The sequence below is a fragment of the Limulus polyphemus genome, unplaced genomic scaffold (assembly GCF_000517525.1).
Source record: "Limulus polyphemus unplaced genomic scaffold, Limulus_polyphemus-2.1.2 Scaffold1, whole genome shotgun sequence".
Taxonomy (NCBI): domain Eukaryota; kingdom Metazoa; phylum Arthropoda; class Merostomata; order Xiphosura; family Limulidae; genus Limulus; species Limulus polyphemus.
This window is the reverse complement of record NW_013665611.1, coordinates 3805064-3823472: the sequence shown is the minus strand read 5'-3', so window position 1 is coordinate 3823472 and position 18409 is coordinate 3805064. Positions and strand designations below refer to the sequence as shown.

At 32.8% G+C, this 18409-nt stretch overlaps 2 protein-coding genes across 2 annotated transcripts in view; one reads left to right on the top strand and one right to left on the bottom strand.

Moving 5' to 3' along the window:
- Positions 1-3870, top strand: part of LOC106461511 (probable ATP-dependent RNA helicase DDX43) — a 43875-nt gene extending 40005 nt beyond the window's left edge. Inside the window, exons 14-15 of the mRNA XM_013921373.2 lie at positions 1427-1514; positions 3548-3870. Coding sequence (XP_013776827.1) covers positions 1427-1514; positions 3548-3697 — 238 coding nt within the window. The 3' untranslated portion in view covers positions 3698-3870. The remainder of the gene's footprint in view (positions 1-1426; positions 1515-3547) is intronic.
- A 2282-nt stretch (positions 3871-6152) lies between these two features.
- On the bottom strand, positions 6153-10606 carry LOC106463635. The gene is made up of 2 exons (XM_013923720.2): positions 10446-10606; positions 6153-7878 (listed from the first exon to the last, which is right to left on the bottom strand). Coding segments are annotated over exons 1-2 (1338 nt in total). The 5' UTR covers positions 10448-10606; the 3' UTR covers positions 6153-6542.
- Between the last annotated feature and the right edge of the window lie 7803 nt (positions 10607-18409).

The following is an 18409-nucleotide window of genomic DNA, read 5'->3' as shown; positions in this document are numbered from 1 at the left end:
TCCATTTGAAACTTAGATTCATTATGAATACTCTGCCTAAACAACCTATCAAAGATTATGTAAGTGTTGATTTTTTTCAGAAGTTTTCTTATCATCCCAAAGTATAGATTTATAATTGCTGAACAGTATCATCCTTTCAGAATACAATTATCACAGTTTGTTTCTCATGATTTTACTTTTACAGCCTCTTGTTCCCATTTTTATGTTCTCGCAGATTGTGATCTGAACAACTTCTAATGAAACTCAGCTTTGAGATTGCTATAGGTAAAGTTATGCCATTGGACAGAGCATGTTACAAACTAAACATCAATGTTATACGAATATAGCAGCATGAAAAGTAACTTATAATTTCATTGGAAAGAGACAAGACATAGTTACTGCAAGAAAACAATTGAGAGCTTAGAAGATTTAGGAACAAACCACAAATCAGGAAATTTTTTATATTTCTCGAGATGTTCTTTTCATTCTTGAAAAATTTTTTGTTTTTTGTAAATTATATTTGTTTGAAAGTTATAGAAGCTTTTTGTACAACATCTGGTAATTAGATACAAATTTATCTCAACCAAGAATATTGTTAGCAACAAATTCTTACCTGCCTTGATCTGATAAATTTTGAAAGATCAAGTCTTTAGTCATTGATAAATCTTTTTCGGTTTATGTAGTGTTTTTTCTTTACTTATAGACAGAAGCAGTGTCTATTGCAATTGGAAAAATAAAGTATCAAAAGAAATATGTTTAAAAAATTAATGAAATTGAAATTAAATATATATTTATAAAAGGACATTTTTAAAAAGTCTCAAAATTTTGGAAATTTTGTGACATAAAAAATTATATGAAAACCTAGATACTATTTAGTAACTTTGTTCTAAGTTCATGCAATTTAGTTGAGTATTTCCACTGTGTGAAGGAAAAGCATCAGGAGATATCAGTGACAAATAAAGGATTAACTTGATAAATATGTTGACTGTTTCAAAACAAGAATAAAAGTTTATGTATGAGAAGTTTATTAAGTAAAGATTTTGTAGAACAAATAAATTTCTATTACTTTTATTTTATGTTATTAGCTGGATAAGTCCATAAGTTTTTGAATATTAAGTTAAAGTGGTTTATCTTTGATTAGCAGGAAGAAAACTAGATACATATATTTTAATTTCAAAACTAAAAAGAAGTTTTATTATGGTAAATATGTTCAAAGTTTGATAACTAATGTGTAAAATAATAGAATAAGAACTATTTTATAACTTGATAGTTTAAAAACACAATTTACCTAAAGATTTGTTATATATACTTAATATGTAAAAATAAGTTTTGGTGTATATGAATTATTGTAATTTACATAAGAGATCTCAGGTTTGTAGGTTTTGGTTTTGTTTTAAGTTTTGTAACATGGGAGATAGTTTTAAAAAAAACGTTTTTCCTTCTGAAGGCGAACAGGAGAATCTTTAACTTTAGTTACGAGAGAAGACTGGAAAAATGCCCAAGAGCTTATTCATATTATGGAGGAAGCTGGGCAGGTAAGTAATTTTTTGTGTGCACAATATATGATGGTTTATACTCAAACTTACATATTTAATCACTTTGTTAGACTTATCTTGAATCTTTTATGATTATTTAATATCAAAACAATTAGAGAAACTTAAGTAAGAATTGTTTGATTATTTAATGATATGTTTGATAATTAGAAACATGCGTAATTTATAATTATGTTAGGTTTTCCAATACTTTTCTAGCTTTTGGTATTTAAACTGTAACATGTATCATAGAATTGTTTGTCATACAGCTGCATAGTCAATGATAATATGAGCAAAAAAAAAGGGGTGGTAGTAAAAATAGTTAACAAAAATGATGTTCACCACTTCATGGTTCATCATAAAACTGATAGTACAGCTTGTATGTATAGTAATACAAGAAACATCACATCACTCTTCATTTTTCACAGTTTTCTAAGTAAAATCTCCTTTAGACAGGAAACTCCCACCTGCTCTAAGAAACAATGATTGACAGTATTTTACATATTATCAGACCAACATTTAATATACCTGTTATCTGAAGAGAGAGTTGACAATTATTCCCCCAATTTAAAGGCTTAATGTTATGAGCATATTCTCTAAGTGTTTTGTAGTAACAGTGAGAATAGTTAGAATTTTAATAAACAGGACAAAAAAGTCTCAAGAACAACAAAGTATTGTGACATGTTTTTAATAATATCTAGTATATTTAAGCAGTTTGTCACCATTTGTACTCTTAAATAATGCCAAGGGAAGTTTATACTACTATTAAATCTTATTCTGTTGTACCTTTTTAATAGTTTTAAAAAATCAACATCATTCTTTGAATTACACGCTGGTGATGTTTTGTTCACATTGGTTTGATATCGTATATACGCTAAGAGAGATGAAAAGCGACCCATTCAATAAGGATGGGATGTCATGTTCATCTTGGTTTGATATCATATATATGCTAAGAGAGATGAAAAGTGACCCATTCAATAAGGATGGGATGTCATGTTCATCTTGGTTTGATATCGTATATATGCTAAGAGAGATGAAAAGTGACCCATTCAATAAGGATGGGATGTCATGTTCATCTTGGTTTGATATCATATATATGCTAAGAAAAATCACTCATTTATTGAATTACAGACTTGTCATGTCCACATTGGTTTAATATATACTAAGAATGATGGAAAATGTATTCACTGAATTACAGATAGGAGATATGTCCACCTTGGTTTGATGTCATGTAAATGCTAAGAGAGTTTAAAAGTGACTCATTCATTTGATTACATACAGGGGTGTCATGTCCATCTTGGTTCATTATATTATAAGTGCTATGTGTGTTGACTATTCCTTGTAAAACCTTCTACGGTTTATATTCAAACTTTGTTGGATGTTTCTAATTTTCTGGACATTTAATTTAGGTGTACTGAATTTGTATTATTTATGTTAATATTGATTATTGTAAAGTAATTCAATTTATAGAACTGGTTTTAAAGGTATTGAATTTTAAAATAGCATTAAATTGTACTGTAGGTCAACAGTGATGCTGAAGATCTATGTTCACAGATATTCATCTCATTTAAGATGAATTTTTTCATCTGTTTGTGTTATTTAGTTCACAATCTGAGATCAATATCATTAAGTCTGATGACACTTACAATGTAGTAGAAATGTTGTAAGAAAGAAAAAAAAACTAAGAAAGAGAATAGTCATGTTAATCTTTTTTTTTCCATCATTTATTAACTAACGTTATGAGTCTTGAACAATATGCTTGTTCTTAAATGAACAAATTGTAATTTTTGTATCACCTTTTAAATCAAAGTTAATATGCTCTTTGTTACATTTGACTTGCCCAAAATGAAACAGCATACAAATCAAATTTTCATTTTGGTGCTAATAAGTTTATATAAAAGTGTTTCAGTGAAGGAAGGACAATGCAAAATAAAATTTTATTCTGGTAGGGATAGATCAAATAATGTTTTTTATATAATAAACAAGTTCACTCAGTTTACCAAATTTTATTATTTTGTTTCATATTTTTTGTATAGGATGTTCCTGAAGACTTGTTTGCCATGGCTGATCGTTATGCAGCATGGAAGGAGAAGAAAGATGCAGAAGATGCCGTGTGTCGTCGGGGAAGAGGACGAGGAAGCAGAGCTGGGTACGGAGGCCGTAGACGAAGAGATGATTGGCCTTGATGAATTTAAGGAGTCCTTGTAACAGTATTAAACACCTTATGACTGGCAGGAAATAAATGGTAGTTTTTGTAAAAGCATTAGTTTCTCTTTCCAGAAGTGTGTATTTGTAATATTTGTAGAGTTTTTGTATGAAAATTCTAGAATGCAATAAAATTCATTTTCAGTTTGGATTTATATATATATGTTGTTGTTGTTTAATAGATACTAAATAATACAAAAAATGAAAGTTGTCATGTACCTACAGTTTTTGGATTAAAGTTAAATTTAGTTGTTTTTAGTTGTTACGTGCAGAATGTTTCACCCTACTGGAATCTGAAATATGGGAATACCTGTTTTGAATATTCTGTTTCAAGGTTCAGTGTGCCAAACTTTACACACAGAATGACTTTCATACACTTATTCAAATAAAATGCAAGTGAATATTTAACTTAGTATATGGATAAGCTCCTTAGTTATATTACACAGATGAGTTTGTATTGACATGTGAGTAGTATGACAAAAGTAGCACCAGTAAATGAATGGCATATGAATGGTAACCAGAAAAATTATACTTTGATCATATTTTAGCTGAAATCATTTTGGGGAATGTCCCTTATGTTTCATTTATGGCGATTTATTCTATGTGACTAATAGCATGCTAGAACAAGTACATACCTCAGGTATTATTACATTGGGCTGTAAATCAGTATTTTATAAACTAAGATGTTTTCATAAATAGCATATTAGTAAATCAATTTGCCACCCAATACCATCTGTCTATAGAACCTTAGTAACACAATCCATCTAGTAACACCATGCGCGTTTGTAAAACACATTTAATACACTTAAATACATAAATTAAAAATTATAAACATAAGTTGAAACAAGTTGAATTCTGTGTGGATTCTTACGAAAGAAGTATGGTAACACTGTCTGCTTATAGAAACACCATCCTCCTTAGATACACATGTAATACAGCTGAATATTTAAATGAAAAGAATAAGCATTAGCTGAGGCAAGTTGAAGTATATATTCAGTCCTAACGAAGTATAGGAACACTGTCCACTTATAGAAACACTTTTCACATTTGTAAAACACATCTAGTAAAACTATCTGCCTATAGAATCTCAGTAAGACCTTGTAAAAATAGCAAAATCTGCCCATAGAAGCACTGTCATCTTTTGTATAACATATGTAATATGTAGGTAAAAACTATAAAGTAACTGTTAACACCAGTAAAATGAAATATTTTGTCAAGAACTCATTTACTGTTATACACAGTAAAATTCATAGTTATATGGGTAGAGGAATAGCATAAGAATATATTTAATCCATAGAGCTAAAACTAGTGAAACAGTAATTGTATAAACATTTAATTGTATATTAAATTAAGGCATGAAATTTAGAGATGTTATCACGAAAAATGTTTCCTTTTCAGGACAGATATTTGTAAAAAGTATGCATGGCACATAAGGTAAAATACTGTTGATTAATCGATGATCCTACAAACTATGTTAACATTGTCTTCATTAGCATCATTGGCCAATAGGACCTTAGTAACTCCATCTGCCAGTAGAAAAACAGTTAAATATATAAATGAAAACTCTAAACATATGTTGAGAATAAATGAAATCTATATGCAGTCCTATGGAAGTATAGTAACACTATCCACCTATAAAAACACCATCTGCCTTTGTATGAAATATGTAAGAGAAAACTATAAAGATGAAGATAGCAGATTTAATGTTTTACTTATAAAGCAAAACTGTTAAAAACCTTTTCAGTACTGATAACTGTAAACACAATGTTATGCAAATTAGATTAAATTATTAATTTTAAGACTTTTGTTGTTGTTATGAAGATGATGTCATGTTGATCTACATCACTCTATGATGACTCACTCGCTATCTGTGCACTCATAATATCAGTGTGTCCTCTGGTACCATTTCGTCGCCTTAGCAGCACTCTCTCTCTCTCTCTATTGAGTAACACTAACTATGATGTCACTCCTAGCCACGCCCTCAGACAGCAGACAACTTCCATTGTCAAGAGTCTTGGTGGCATGACAACAACCATTTGTTATGGCGACCTAGCAAAGCGCCCTCTGCTGACACTTCGTGGACCCTAAGACAGTAGCATTCTCTGGTGAGGCAGTCAATCAGCACACGTGTTTAAAGTACAGTCCTAACTACTCATTTTCTTGTCATAGTCAGTTTTCCCTAAATTGTTTAAAAAAGTTATTTTGTCTTGAAAATACAGAAGTGCTTGAAATATGTGTTTAACTAGCATAATTTTCTTAATGTTGCCACATCATACAATAGCACAAAGCAACGGTCTTAAATTAAATAATAAAATATTAAATTCTGTAAGTAAGTTACGTAGAAGTGGCTCTAATGTAAATCAATAGCTGCCACATAGATTAATTTGATACAATGACAATCTTGGAAAGAGCATTAGATTTTTTATGATATATATATTCCTTTATCTTCAATTTTTATTTGGTATATAGCAACATACAATCTTAAAAATACACAAAATGTGGAACATTATTTATTATTATAGATTTTAAAATTATTGTTCTTAAGCTCTTTATTAACAAAACTTATACTCCAGTAGATAATTTGGATCTTGTTCTCTGGTTAACGTAAACAAACTCTCACATCACTTAACATAAAAATATAACATCATCAAGTACAGATTAAGAAATATTAATATTTTTATATTGAATCCAGTGATACAAATAAACAGGCCAAAATAAAACAAAAAGAGATTAATTAATATAACGGCATTCTGAATAATTCCAGTGACTGATGTTATCTTCTAGAACTGCAACTACCTTCAGTTTTTTCTTCTATGGAAAAAAAAATTAGTATATTCCTCCTCCCCAAGCAGAAATTGGATTACAACCAGAGAGTTTTTGGGGTTTGTCCTCGTACTTCATGTAGCAATCTTCCTTGAAGAAGTAAGTGGCTCCATTACTCCAGCGAAATACAGCATCAACTGGTCCGGTCATTCCTCCCCATGCAGTAACTGGACTACATTGTGACAACTTGTTATTTTTGTCATCGTATCGGTAATAGCAGTTTCCCTGGAAGAAGTAAGTGGCTCCATTACTCCAGCGAAATACTGCATCCACTGGTCCAGTCATTCCTCCCCATTCAGTAACTGGACTACACTGTGACAACTTATTAGTTTTATCCTCATACCGGTAGTAACAATCTCCCTTGAAGAAGTATGTGATCCCGTTGCTCCAACGAAATACAGCATCAACAACTCTAATTTTTTTGGCCCACGTAGAAATTGGTATACACTTTGAAATACTATTATTTTTGGCCTCATAACTGTGATAACATTTTCCTTCAAAAAAGTATGTCTCCTTATTATTCCACAGCAATACGGCACTTACAGGTTTACTGATCCCTCCCCAAGCCGAAATTGGCTTACATTTTTTGAGATCATTGTGGTAATAACAAAATCCTTTGAAAAAATATGTGACTCCATCATTCCATCGAAACACAGCATCTAGTGGTTGGTAACTACTCGCTCCCCATAAAGCTATTGCTCTACATTTAGATATCTCGTTAGGTTTGTCTTCATACCGGAAGTAACAGTCTCTTTTGAAGAAGTACGTGACCCCATTACTCCAGCGAAATACAGCATCGATTGGTCCAGTCATTTTACCCCAAGCAGTAATTGGAGTGCATTTAGATATTTTATTATCTTTATCTTCGTAACGGTAGTAACAGTCTTCTTTGAAGAAGTATGTGATTCCATTACTCCAGCGAAACACAGCATCAACTGGTCCAGTCATTCCTCCCCACGCTGTAACTGGACTGCATTTTGATATTTCGTCAGTTTTGTCCTCATATCTGTAATAACAATCGCCCTGGAAAAAATATGTTACTCCATTGCGCCAGCGAAATACGGCATCCACTGGTCCAGTTAGCCCACCCCATGCGGATAATCGTCTGCAATTTGAAATCTCGTTCGTTTTGTCTTCGTAGCGAAAATAACAAGAGCCTTTGAAAATATATGTGACTCCATTTGACCATTTAAACACTGCATCAATTGATGGAAATATGGACTGCAGTATTTCCATTCCAGTCGAATGGAGCTCTGTTTTATCAGTTTGACTCACTTCACAGGTAGAGATTTGGAGAATGGCGAGTAAAAGAAAAGTCCACATTCCTTTTAAAATGAACCTAAATGATATTAAATAAATATTTTACTGAATGAATAAAAGACAAAATAAGAAAGTCAAATAAGCAATTCAAACAAATGTGTATATATATACTCTGCAAAGAAATTTTAAAAACATTAAATTTGTCTCATGCTTTTAGAGGTTGGGTTTTATTATACATTTAAAATGACATTAACATTATACTTTTAAATTGACACTGTTTTGCTCAGACCTGGTAAACCTTTTTAGGCGAGAAAAATCTCGCAAATTAAGTATGCACATTTAGTTTGCCTATATAGAACTTTCTAACACACTTTTAAGGATGTCCTTAGTGGCTCAGTGGTAAGTCTGGAGGCTTATAACGTCAAAAACTCGGTACAGCACAGATAGCTCATTGTGTAGCTTTGTGCTTAACAAAAAATAAACCTTTCAAAATAATTATTGGAAACCCGGACTATTCTGTATCCTACCTATGATATGGCATAATTAATGGTATTAAAATTTCACTGACATCCCTGAGTTTATCCTTACTGCAACACAAGTTCCAGGTAATTAGTATTGTAATTAGATATGTTCATAAATATTCATTTGGTGCTAGAGACATTACAGTTCACTAAATGATAAAAAAATTTGTTAATAAGTGTATGACCATATGGGACACCAACACAAGTCATACCTCAACGTGGTTAGCTAAAGGTGAGTTAACCAATGAAACGATATGGCTTATTCCTGTATCAGTTCACCAAATTTGCTCATCTAGAGTTTATTAGCAGTAATAAATTGATCGTGCAGCAAAAAATCCAGTCCTTATACTCTGTTTCTGATCATTTGGATTCTAATTTGTCGTTCTATTACTGCTCTGAACCGTTGACGCAGTTAAGAAGCTGAGGTATTGTCAAATAGTGATTACCTTGTGGGGTTGTCAATAATAGTCTGAACCACGCTTTATAAAACTTCCAACACTCTAGCCAACCTATTGCCCTAAACTTTATGGAAACATCCAAATGTGTTTTGGGAGATTGTGGCTTGTTTCATTGGCAATGACAGTGGCGTAGGAAGCGGGAGGGAAGAAAGGGCCCTGGCCCCCACTTTACAAGAGCTTCCAGGGTCCTAAGACCACGACCGTAATGGCTGGTCTCTGGCAAACACTTCATCACTTTGGTCGATTAAATAAACCTTGCACCCCCCCATAATTTGCTTCCTAAACCTCTGAATGAAGACCCATTTTCACACTGCTATTGCTGAAGCCAGTAACTGAGAACTTTTTTCTATAAAATTGAAATGTGCATGTTAGATCTCATAACCGGCCAACTGACACGTTTTCATGTAGGATTAACAAATGAAAACAAAATTTTTTAGAAATAAAACCTCTTAATTCACTTGGAAATTGCAAACTCATAAACTGAAACAAGTTAATTTGTATAGAAACGCACATTGAAATTCAACAGAATAAGTTGCTGAAATACTCTTTCTTCTGTGGTTTTCCTTTTTCGGAGTAACCACTCGTACAGATTTAGTAATACGTTTAATTAGAGAACAAATGAAATACACTTGAAACGTATATTCACAACTTCAGAGTTTATTATCAATAGTAGAATGACTCTAGAACAACATGAACAATAAATAATTCGTGTATAAAACCAGCTTTATTTTTAACATTACAAATAGTTTAATCATTTATTTTCAAGCAAACAATTAATTTACATAACGAAGATTGTATTGTTTAAATAATAAAAAGTAATAACATCTCCATAGTTAGGTAACATTCAGCCTACCTATCAAGACTATTTTCCCAATGTGAACTATATTCATTTTTTGCTAAGTGATTTTAACCAACATTAAAGCTACATATAATATCACTATTCACCGTACAAAATTGTACTTTTATATTTTTCCCCGGCCCCCCAGTGGCACAGCGGTATGTCTGCGGACTCGCAACGCTAAAAAAACCTGGTTTCAATGCCCGTGGTGGGCAGAGCACACATAGCCCTTGTGTAGATTTGTGCATAATTAAAAAACAAACAAACATTTTCCCCGTACCTTTTACTAACTCCTCATATATAATGTTAAAACACTTATTTTTAAAATGATCGTTATATTTTGAATTTACAAAGCATTGAAAAGTTTCTAAAAGACTGTAAGAAACGAACTCTAATTTAAATGTAAGAAGAGGATCGTTAATAAATATATAACTAATAATGTTAATACACTTGACAAACTGAAAATAAACAACTGTTAACAGAAGCGTCTATAATAAACCTCTCGGGATACATTAACAATGTTTATTAAAGTTTATTGACAAAGCCAATATTTTGTTTGAACAGTGCAAAGTTTATTACTATAAAACGAAACAAGTAGGATATTAAATACATATTTAGTTATTCATGTGATGAAAAGATAACTGAATTTTTTGGTAGACAGAATTTCTTTTATATTTATCAGTTACATTTTGTTTGTTGTTAAGCGCAAAACTCATAAAGTGCTCTACCCGCTTGTGTTTCTAGAATGACTTTTAATAAAATCCATTAAAAATAAAATATACTTTTCAGAAAATTTAGTTTAGATGAGAAAAAATAAAAGGTAACTTACATAACTGCCCACTTTATAAATTGTTAAGCTTGTTGTTTTACTCTACTGACTCAGACTGGTTTATTCTTCTTTCAGCAGGACTGAGGAAAACTATCAGCACAGGAAGTTTATATCAAACTCAAAATGTGTTGTGCCTGTTTCACGTGATAATTGCCTAACCCTACTCTCATTATTTTATTGAAAGATTATTTATAGAGGAGGGCAAACGGTACAACGTAACATTGTAGGACTCGTGTTTTTCAAAAGAAATGTTTGTAATAATTGACATATCAGGCGACTGGATTGAGAGATTAGTTGACAATAAACGTAAACAGAGGTTATCATTTACGATGTGGTAACTTTTCTACTTTGTTCTAATAACTCGATAAGAATACACTACTTACAGACCAAAAAGGGGAAGGGATAGACTTTTCAAAGTAACTATTCTGTAACTGGACGCGGGCTAGTTAGTCGTTTAGAGTTCAAATTAAATCTAGTTATCAATAGATTTTTTAAAAATCTAGATTTACAGTCGCGAGCGGAGTACACATTCACTAACTTGAGGAAGTTTACACTTAGAATAAAGAATTGACTGTGAGACTGGGATTCAAAACACCAACAACACTTTAATTCAATATATTAAGGCACTCGGTTACATCGAGATTACTGAAGGTATCTTGAAAATTTTCACTGTTAAAATTACTAAACTTTTCAGTTTGAACAGGTAATTGTCCTTCGATTAAACTTTGAACAGTACTCATTAGATTTCTTAATACAACCAATAAGTTATTAATAACACCTTAAGTGAAATATGCCCAATCATAATTTGCTAAAAAACTTTTCCTAATTAGTACTAAATGTTTTACATCCAATTCCTAACTACATTGTTCGACTAAGAGAGACAGCAATAACTATTTACATAAAGCTTGAGTGGGATAGGTTTTAAAACTTGTTAAAGTTCAGATTTCCATTCGATGGTATTGGTTCAAGACAGACTTGCGGCAAGACTACTGGTGTCTTAGGTGTCGCCGGATAATTCTCTTTTAGCCCCAAAACATGGGTTTTTATACAGATTTCTTTGGTATTCTTACTATTCTCCAACTAGTGTACACATCCAACTCGCAAGTAGATCTGTCACTTCATTGGATGAATTTTGTTGACTCATCGTAATTCTCGAAACTAAAACAAAACTAATTCAACAATTGGTTATGATCGAAGACGGTAAATCGGCAGCCTGTTTGCATGTATTTCTCCTCGTCTTGTATGACATACATATATACATACAATATGAAGAAAAGCTGTGCACATTTAATTAATGCATAAGTTTATTTGTTTGTTTGAAGTTAAGCACAAAGCTACACAATGGGCTATCTGTGCTCTGCCCACCACGGGTATCGAAACCCGGATTCTAGCGTTGTAAGTCCGCAGACATACCGCTGTGCTACTGGGGGGCTAATGCATAAGAGAAGTTACACAATGACGCTTGACCAAGAAGTGAAATGTACATGTCAAGCGTAAACTAAGATGCATTCCAGGCGATATTAGGGAATAACTGTTTATGTTATCAACATAAAACAGACGCAACCGTAGCAGAGAGAAAGCTATGAGAAAGTTCATGTTAACGTCACTAGAAGCAGAAACGGAATTCTATAAAAGGATTTAGAGATGAAATCAGAGACTCTGGGCAGAAATTTGATCTGAACATGGAATTTTATAAAATTATATTTCTCGCTCTTTGAAGCATTTGAAAATAGCATAAAACGCCTCAAAATACCGCAAGTGCTACAATTCTTTGCTAAAAGGACAGTTCTTTAACAAATAAAGAAACGCTTGTTTCTTTTACTCAAAAGACTCGAATATGGGTTAGTGGTTAACTAGCGCCAGGGCCATATTAAAGGTGGGGCAGAAGGAACACCTGCAGCAGGGACAGGATCACATGGGGCCTCCAACTAAAAGAAAGTTTGAAATGTTTAAGCATGGTATGCACTTGTATTTATTGGGGGTGGGGGCACTGAACTAAAGTACAGAAACAAGGTAAGGATGAATACACAAAACCATACAAAAATCACTACATAAATAGCTACTGAGTCAATGTTACAAGTTTATGGGAATTAACTATTTGAAGACTTTATAGCATTATTCAGTTTAAATACTTTTATGAAAGGAATTCAACATTTAGTTGTAGATAAAGTTTTTCTTGGGAAGAGTTTGCAACATATGAAGGGTTTTTGTATGGCTTTGTGCATTCTGTACTCTTTGGCATTGCCATCCCTAATAACCCTTAGTTTTTCAACTTTTTAAAAATTACTTATGTATATACAGAGAGAGAAAGGACAGTTAAAAGGATTCATGTAGTTAAGATGTATTTCTTTCAAAATTATTATATTTTTCAAGTTCTCAGTTTAGAAGCAGAGAGTGGATCAAGTGACATCTTAACTTTCCCTGATTTGAGAGCACAAACGATGTCAGTTCGCTAATTGGCAATTAAATGACTTCCTTGCAGAGTAGATAACACGTGGTTTCCGGAAATAGAAATTTATTTTTCCTGTTGACGAATCGAATAAAAATTAGGGACTCGCAATCTGAGGGTTCGAATCTCCGTCGCATCCAATATGCTCGCCCTTTCAGCCGTGGGGGCGTTATAACGTGACGGTTTATCTAAATATTTGTTGGTAAAAGTGTAGCCCAAAAAGTTGGAAGTGGGTGGGTGATGATTAGCTGCCTTCCCTCTAGTCTTTCACTGCTAAATTAAGGATGGCTAGCGCAGATAGTCCTCGTGTAGCTTTGCGCGAAAACCAGATTTCTTCTTGAATATCCCGGCCTGTTGGTTAGCGCTCTCAATTTGCAATCTGCGGGTCGCATGTTCGAATCCCAGTCACCGAATACGCTCGTTCTTTCAGTTGTGAGGGCATTGTAATGTGACGATCAATTCCACTATTTGTTGATAAAAGAATAGCCTACGAGTTGGCAGTAACTGGTGTTGAGTAGCTGTCTTCCCCATGTTCTATCAGTTCTAAAATGAGGGGTGGTTATGCCCAGAGAGCTCTGTGCATCTTTACCAAATTCTGAAATCATGCAACAAATTATTATGATTGGTCAGCTACAGAGTAAGAAGATGAGCTATAAACGAAATATTGTCGTTCGAAGCAGATTCGTTTATGACTTGGAAGAGCCAAGACTTGCCTGTAAATTTTTGGCCATGTTTCCAAGTATTTGTAATGCTTTCTCTATTGATTGGATCGTCTGTGCAGATTTTTTTTCCAAACTGCTAGGCCATTTACAGTTTATTTTCAAGCTAATTTAATTTTTATTGTATTCTATTTAAATTCAGTTTTCTCTCATTCCAATGCAATTTATTTTCACAATGCAATAGGCCAACCGAACGATCTACCATTTTTCTGTTTGTCTTCAGTGTTTGTTTTACATTTATTCAAACTATGTTTTACTCATTTCATTCATTGGTATTCTGAGATATACTTAGAACCTTCAGGTGAGAATAGTAACCATTCATACTAGAGATTTGACAGAATAAATATTCTATACTTTATCTGAATCCCCAACGCGACTGAGTTGTAGAAAAGAGACAGACACAAGTAATCTTTGTGTGCACAGAACACCAGACAGTATAGCAAACGTGTACCAGAAGAAAATCTAGGAGAATCTGGTTTATACTGAGAGAATCAACAGTTATATATATACTAGCAGGAGTACCCTCCGTTGGATGGGAGAAATAAAAACTAGTTTGTGACAAATTATTAGAAATTGTGCTTCTATCTTTTTAAATTAACATAATAAGCATTAAAAAGTGCAATAAAATTACCCAAAGGTACAATACTGAAAAGAAAGACACACTGTTTTCAAGAATTCTAACAATAGTGGTTACGTAGTTCATTCTAATGCTGAGGGACATACACCATTGGTAGTTTTCCCGAAATTAGAGGGGTGTCTAGCCCCCATGACCTTTATCATGTAATCCTGTATTACTGTGTCAAGTTAGGTGCTGACTGGTCAAAAAATGAGAAAAAAATAGTATTCCGTGCAATAACATAGTTTTACTCTGCAGCCCCTCGATATGAAATTAGATAGGGGTCCAACCACCCACATGATCTTCTTCATGTCATCCTGTATCAGAGTGTCAAGTTGTGCTGATTCGGCAGTTTTTTCCAAAATTAGATATGAAATTAAATGGGGGTCTAACTCCCTCATGACCTTCCTCATGCCATCCTATATCACTGTGTCAAGATTGGTGCGGATTGATCAAGAAATGTGGAAACGTATAAAAAAACAGATACACACACACTTATTGACGTTTATTTATATAGATTACAATAGGTTCAACTGTCGACATAATATTTAAGTATTTCTAAACCTCTTTATGACAGTGGGAAAGTTCAGTAACACACAAAGAGTAATGACAATATGTCACTAGATCACGTATAATGTGGGCACATTACAAAGCCAAGTTATCCGCGCGCAATTTTTACTATGCGACAAACACAAAAAATGTTGAACGAAAGGGAAAAAACAACAACACCTGATATGTTTTACATTCACAATTCTATCCACAAAAAAATCCCTTCTCCTGTCTCTCTGTACGCTAAGTCCACAAATCTACAGTTATTGTGGACATATATATAATAGTGTTCTAGATTTATCTTTAGACTATCACAAACCCAAACATTTCTTGAGTTGTTGATACCAGATGTTTTTGTTTTGTTTTTTCACAAGGTTATATGTTTGCTTTTTAACTCAGCTTTTACCACCGAAGCGATCTTAATAATCAGTTATTTGTTGAAGCTTCCATAATAGTTAGAAGTACTTTTTCTAGATTGAAAATTATTCAAACACTTATTTATTTCTATCTTTTTTAAACTTCTAGTTTCTTTCATAACAGGTGTTATACAATCTCACAGGGTTTTTGATCACAGTTAAATTAAGAAGACATTCCAGTGCAACTTAAAATATATAAGGGGGCTCCAGCATCACCTTTGAAAGTTCCAAAAAAACAACAACATATTTTTAGCAACTCTTCAATGATGATTTAGCGTATATATATTATTATATTTTCCTTAATTAACACAACTGAATTTATGAATATCCCATGGAGTGTTGCGTTTATCTTCGTGTTATTATAGTTCCTTTAAATCTTTCTTTCTGTTCTCTTTGCATTCCTCTTATCATCTTCTTGGCATTCCGTGCATAAATGTAAAGAGGTTTTAAAACAATAAAGCGAAATTTTTCGTGATTTTTTTATATTAAAATATTTGCTTTTATATTCATATGTGATCAATTTAGCACCATTAAAACTTCTTCAAACGCAAATCGTTCACTCCTGCTCACGCAGACAAGTTTCCTGTCAGTAGTGTTGGACGTGTCAAACTGTCCTACACCAATTTTAATATACGTTTGTAAGTTAGCATTCTGAATTATTCGTATGGTTTTACAGATAATATTTAGTATAGGAGTTTTGTTTTTGTTTGTAATTAAGCACAAAGCTGCACAATGGGCTATCTGTGCTCTGCCTACCACGGGTATCGAAACCCGGATTATAGCGTTGTAAGTCCGCAGACATACCGCTGTGCCACTGGGGGGCTTTAGTATAGGAAAATGTTAATTTGTATAATTGATATCTCACCAAAGAAGTTTGTAAATGAGAAGAGGACCGGATTGAATAAGAGATTATTGGTAATATTAATTGATGTAAAAATATTTATAAGTTTAAAAAATCTTTCTATATCGATACAGATAGATAATAATTATTAAAGGAATATTATAATATTCATCAGTTAATAGCCCGTTGATAATTAAATATTTTTACTGAATTTTATCAATAAAATTACTTTGTTAATTTCGTTGGATAAAACTTATCTATCATGACATAACATTACGCTCAACAGATCATTTGTTCTTATGATTTCTGCTCATAAATAAGAACTAAGTTTTAAGAAATATAGTAATAATAAATTCTGCATAGTGAAAATGAGATTATGCTTGTCTCTTAACTAGACCGATTGCTCTTGCCTACATATACATCAGGATATTTCTTTTCAATTTGTTTGTTATGGATTTCATGCAAAGCTACACGAGGGCTATCTGCGCTAGTCGTCCCTAATTTAGCAGTGTAAGACTAGAGAGAAGGCAGTTAGTCATCACCACCCACCGCCAACTCTTGAGCTACTTTTTACAAACGAATAGAGGGATTGACCGTCACATAATAACGTCCCCACGGCTGAAAGGGCGAGCATGTTTGGTGTGACGGGGATTCGAACCCGCGACCCGCAGATTGCGAGTGGAGCGCCCTAACCACCTGGCCACGCCGGACCATTTCTTTTCAGATCTCAGTTTACAGAATCAGCTATTTTAACGGTCTAGGAACGACGAATGTTTTGCCATCTATTGGCATAATTTGTCTTCACCGTTTCAGTAGACTAAATTATTTTATGTTAAAGTGTCTTAAACATTAAAGGCAATGTAATTATTTAGAAATAAATATTTAAAGTAGAATCAAAAGTACGTATGTTTATAACCTGCTATCAAACATATTCAAACAAAAATTTAAATCCTAAATCCACCCTATGTGTTTCTGGACAGAACCCGATGTCATCGCTTAGTAATAACTTGTAGTAATTTAAAAAAAAAATTATAGTGTAAACGATGTTATCATTACCTCTTGAAGTTAGCTCTTTTACAGAAATATGACGTTTCTTTTAAAAATACATTGTAAAATAGGAATTACAAGCGGATAACAGATTAATATTAGAAGACTCTAACATGTAGAATACTCAATACTTTGTACACTACACAATCGATGTGTTTAGGGAGCCAACCTCTATATTATATATGAAGTGAAGGAATATTGTTTGTTTATTTGTAGTTAAGCACAAAGCTACACAATGGGCTATCTGTGCTCTACCCACCACGGGTATCAAAACCCGGTTTCTAGCGTTGTAAGTCCGCAGACATACCGCTGTGCCACTAGGGGTATGGACGCGTTTTTCTCAATAATATGGTGAAAATCATGTGAAGTCCGGTCCACGTAACGATAACGAATTGATTTATTTCTTTTATAACATTCGCTATAGACTATGTTCATTTTGATACAAGTTGTAGTCCTAGGTTTACAAGGAACGTTTCAGTATAAACTGCAAGAGGTACGCCTAATTTGAACTAACTTTGGTATATAAATAAACACTAGTAGCTGAATAGCAGAAGAGATGCGAAAATTTAACATTGACTAACTTTTCTGACACTGAATACTCCAAAAAATTCTCATTAACTTCTCATTTACTACTTAGTTCACAACACTAAATGGTTACTCGAACCTATAAAGAAGTAATAAAACATTTTTAAATGATGTAGGGATGGCAGTGCCAAAAAGAATTCTATCGTATAGCTGTATCATCCTTATATTCATGTTTGCATTATTTTTTGTACTGCCATCACTAAATCAGTTTACATTTATAAAATGTTTTACTTGTTTTGTGACGTTTTTCCCCTTACTGAAAGTTAGGGTATTCTATGAATGCGTGTAATCAAATTTAATATTATGTGTATTGATTTGGTTTTATTCCTTCGCAAGAACAAGTAAACTATAAAATTATGATTTGTAACGCATTGTATTGTTAAAATATTTTTATGCTGGATCAGGGTGAACTCAAAAAGTTAAGAATGAATTGATCTATAAACAACAACGTTATAATTTCATCAAAATATGCATGGCTGGAATTCAATTTTTCCAGCACTTTCTAGCAGTACTATAACGTATTGAATATACTTATGTATTTTATTTTACACATATTTTCATTAACTCCTCTAACTAAAGAGTGATAATTTTGTTCAGTAATTGGACTGCTCCTTTTAGATCTTTAGCTGAATAATATAATTTTGCACACAACAGTTTCTTAGTTAAACATCACGATATCACCATTGTGTTTACCAAATCTCAATTAAAATCACTACCCTTTTAATACGTCCAATTTCAAAAT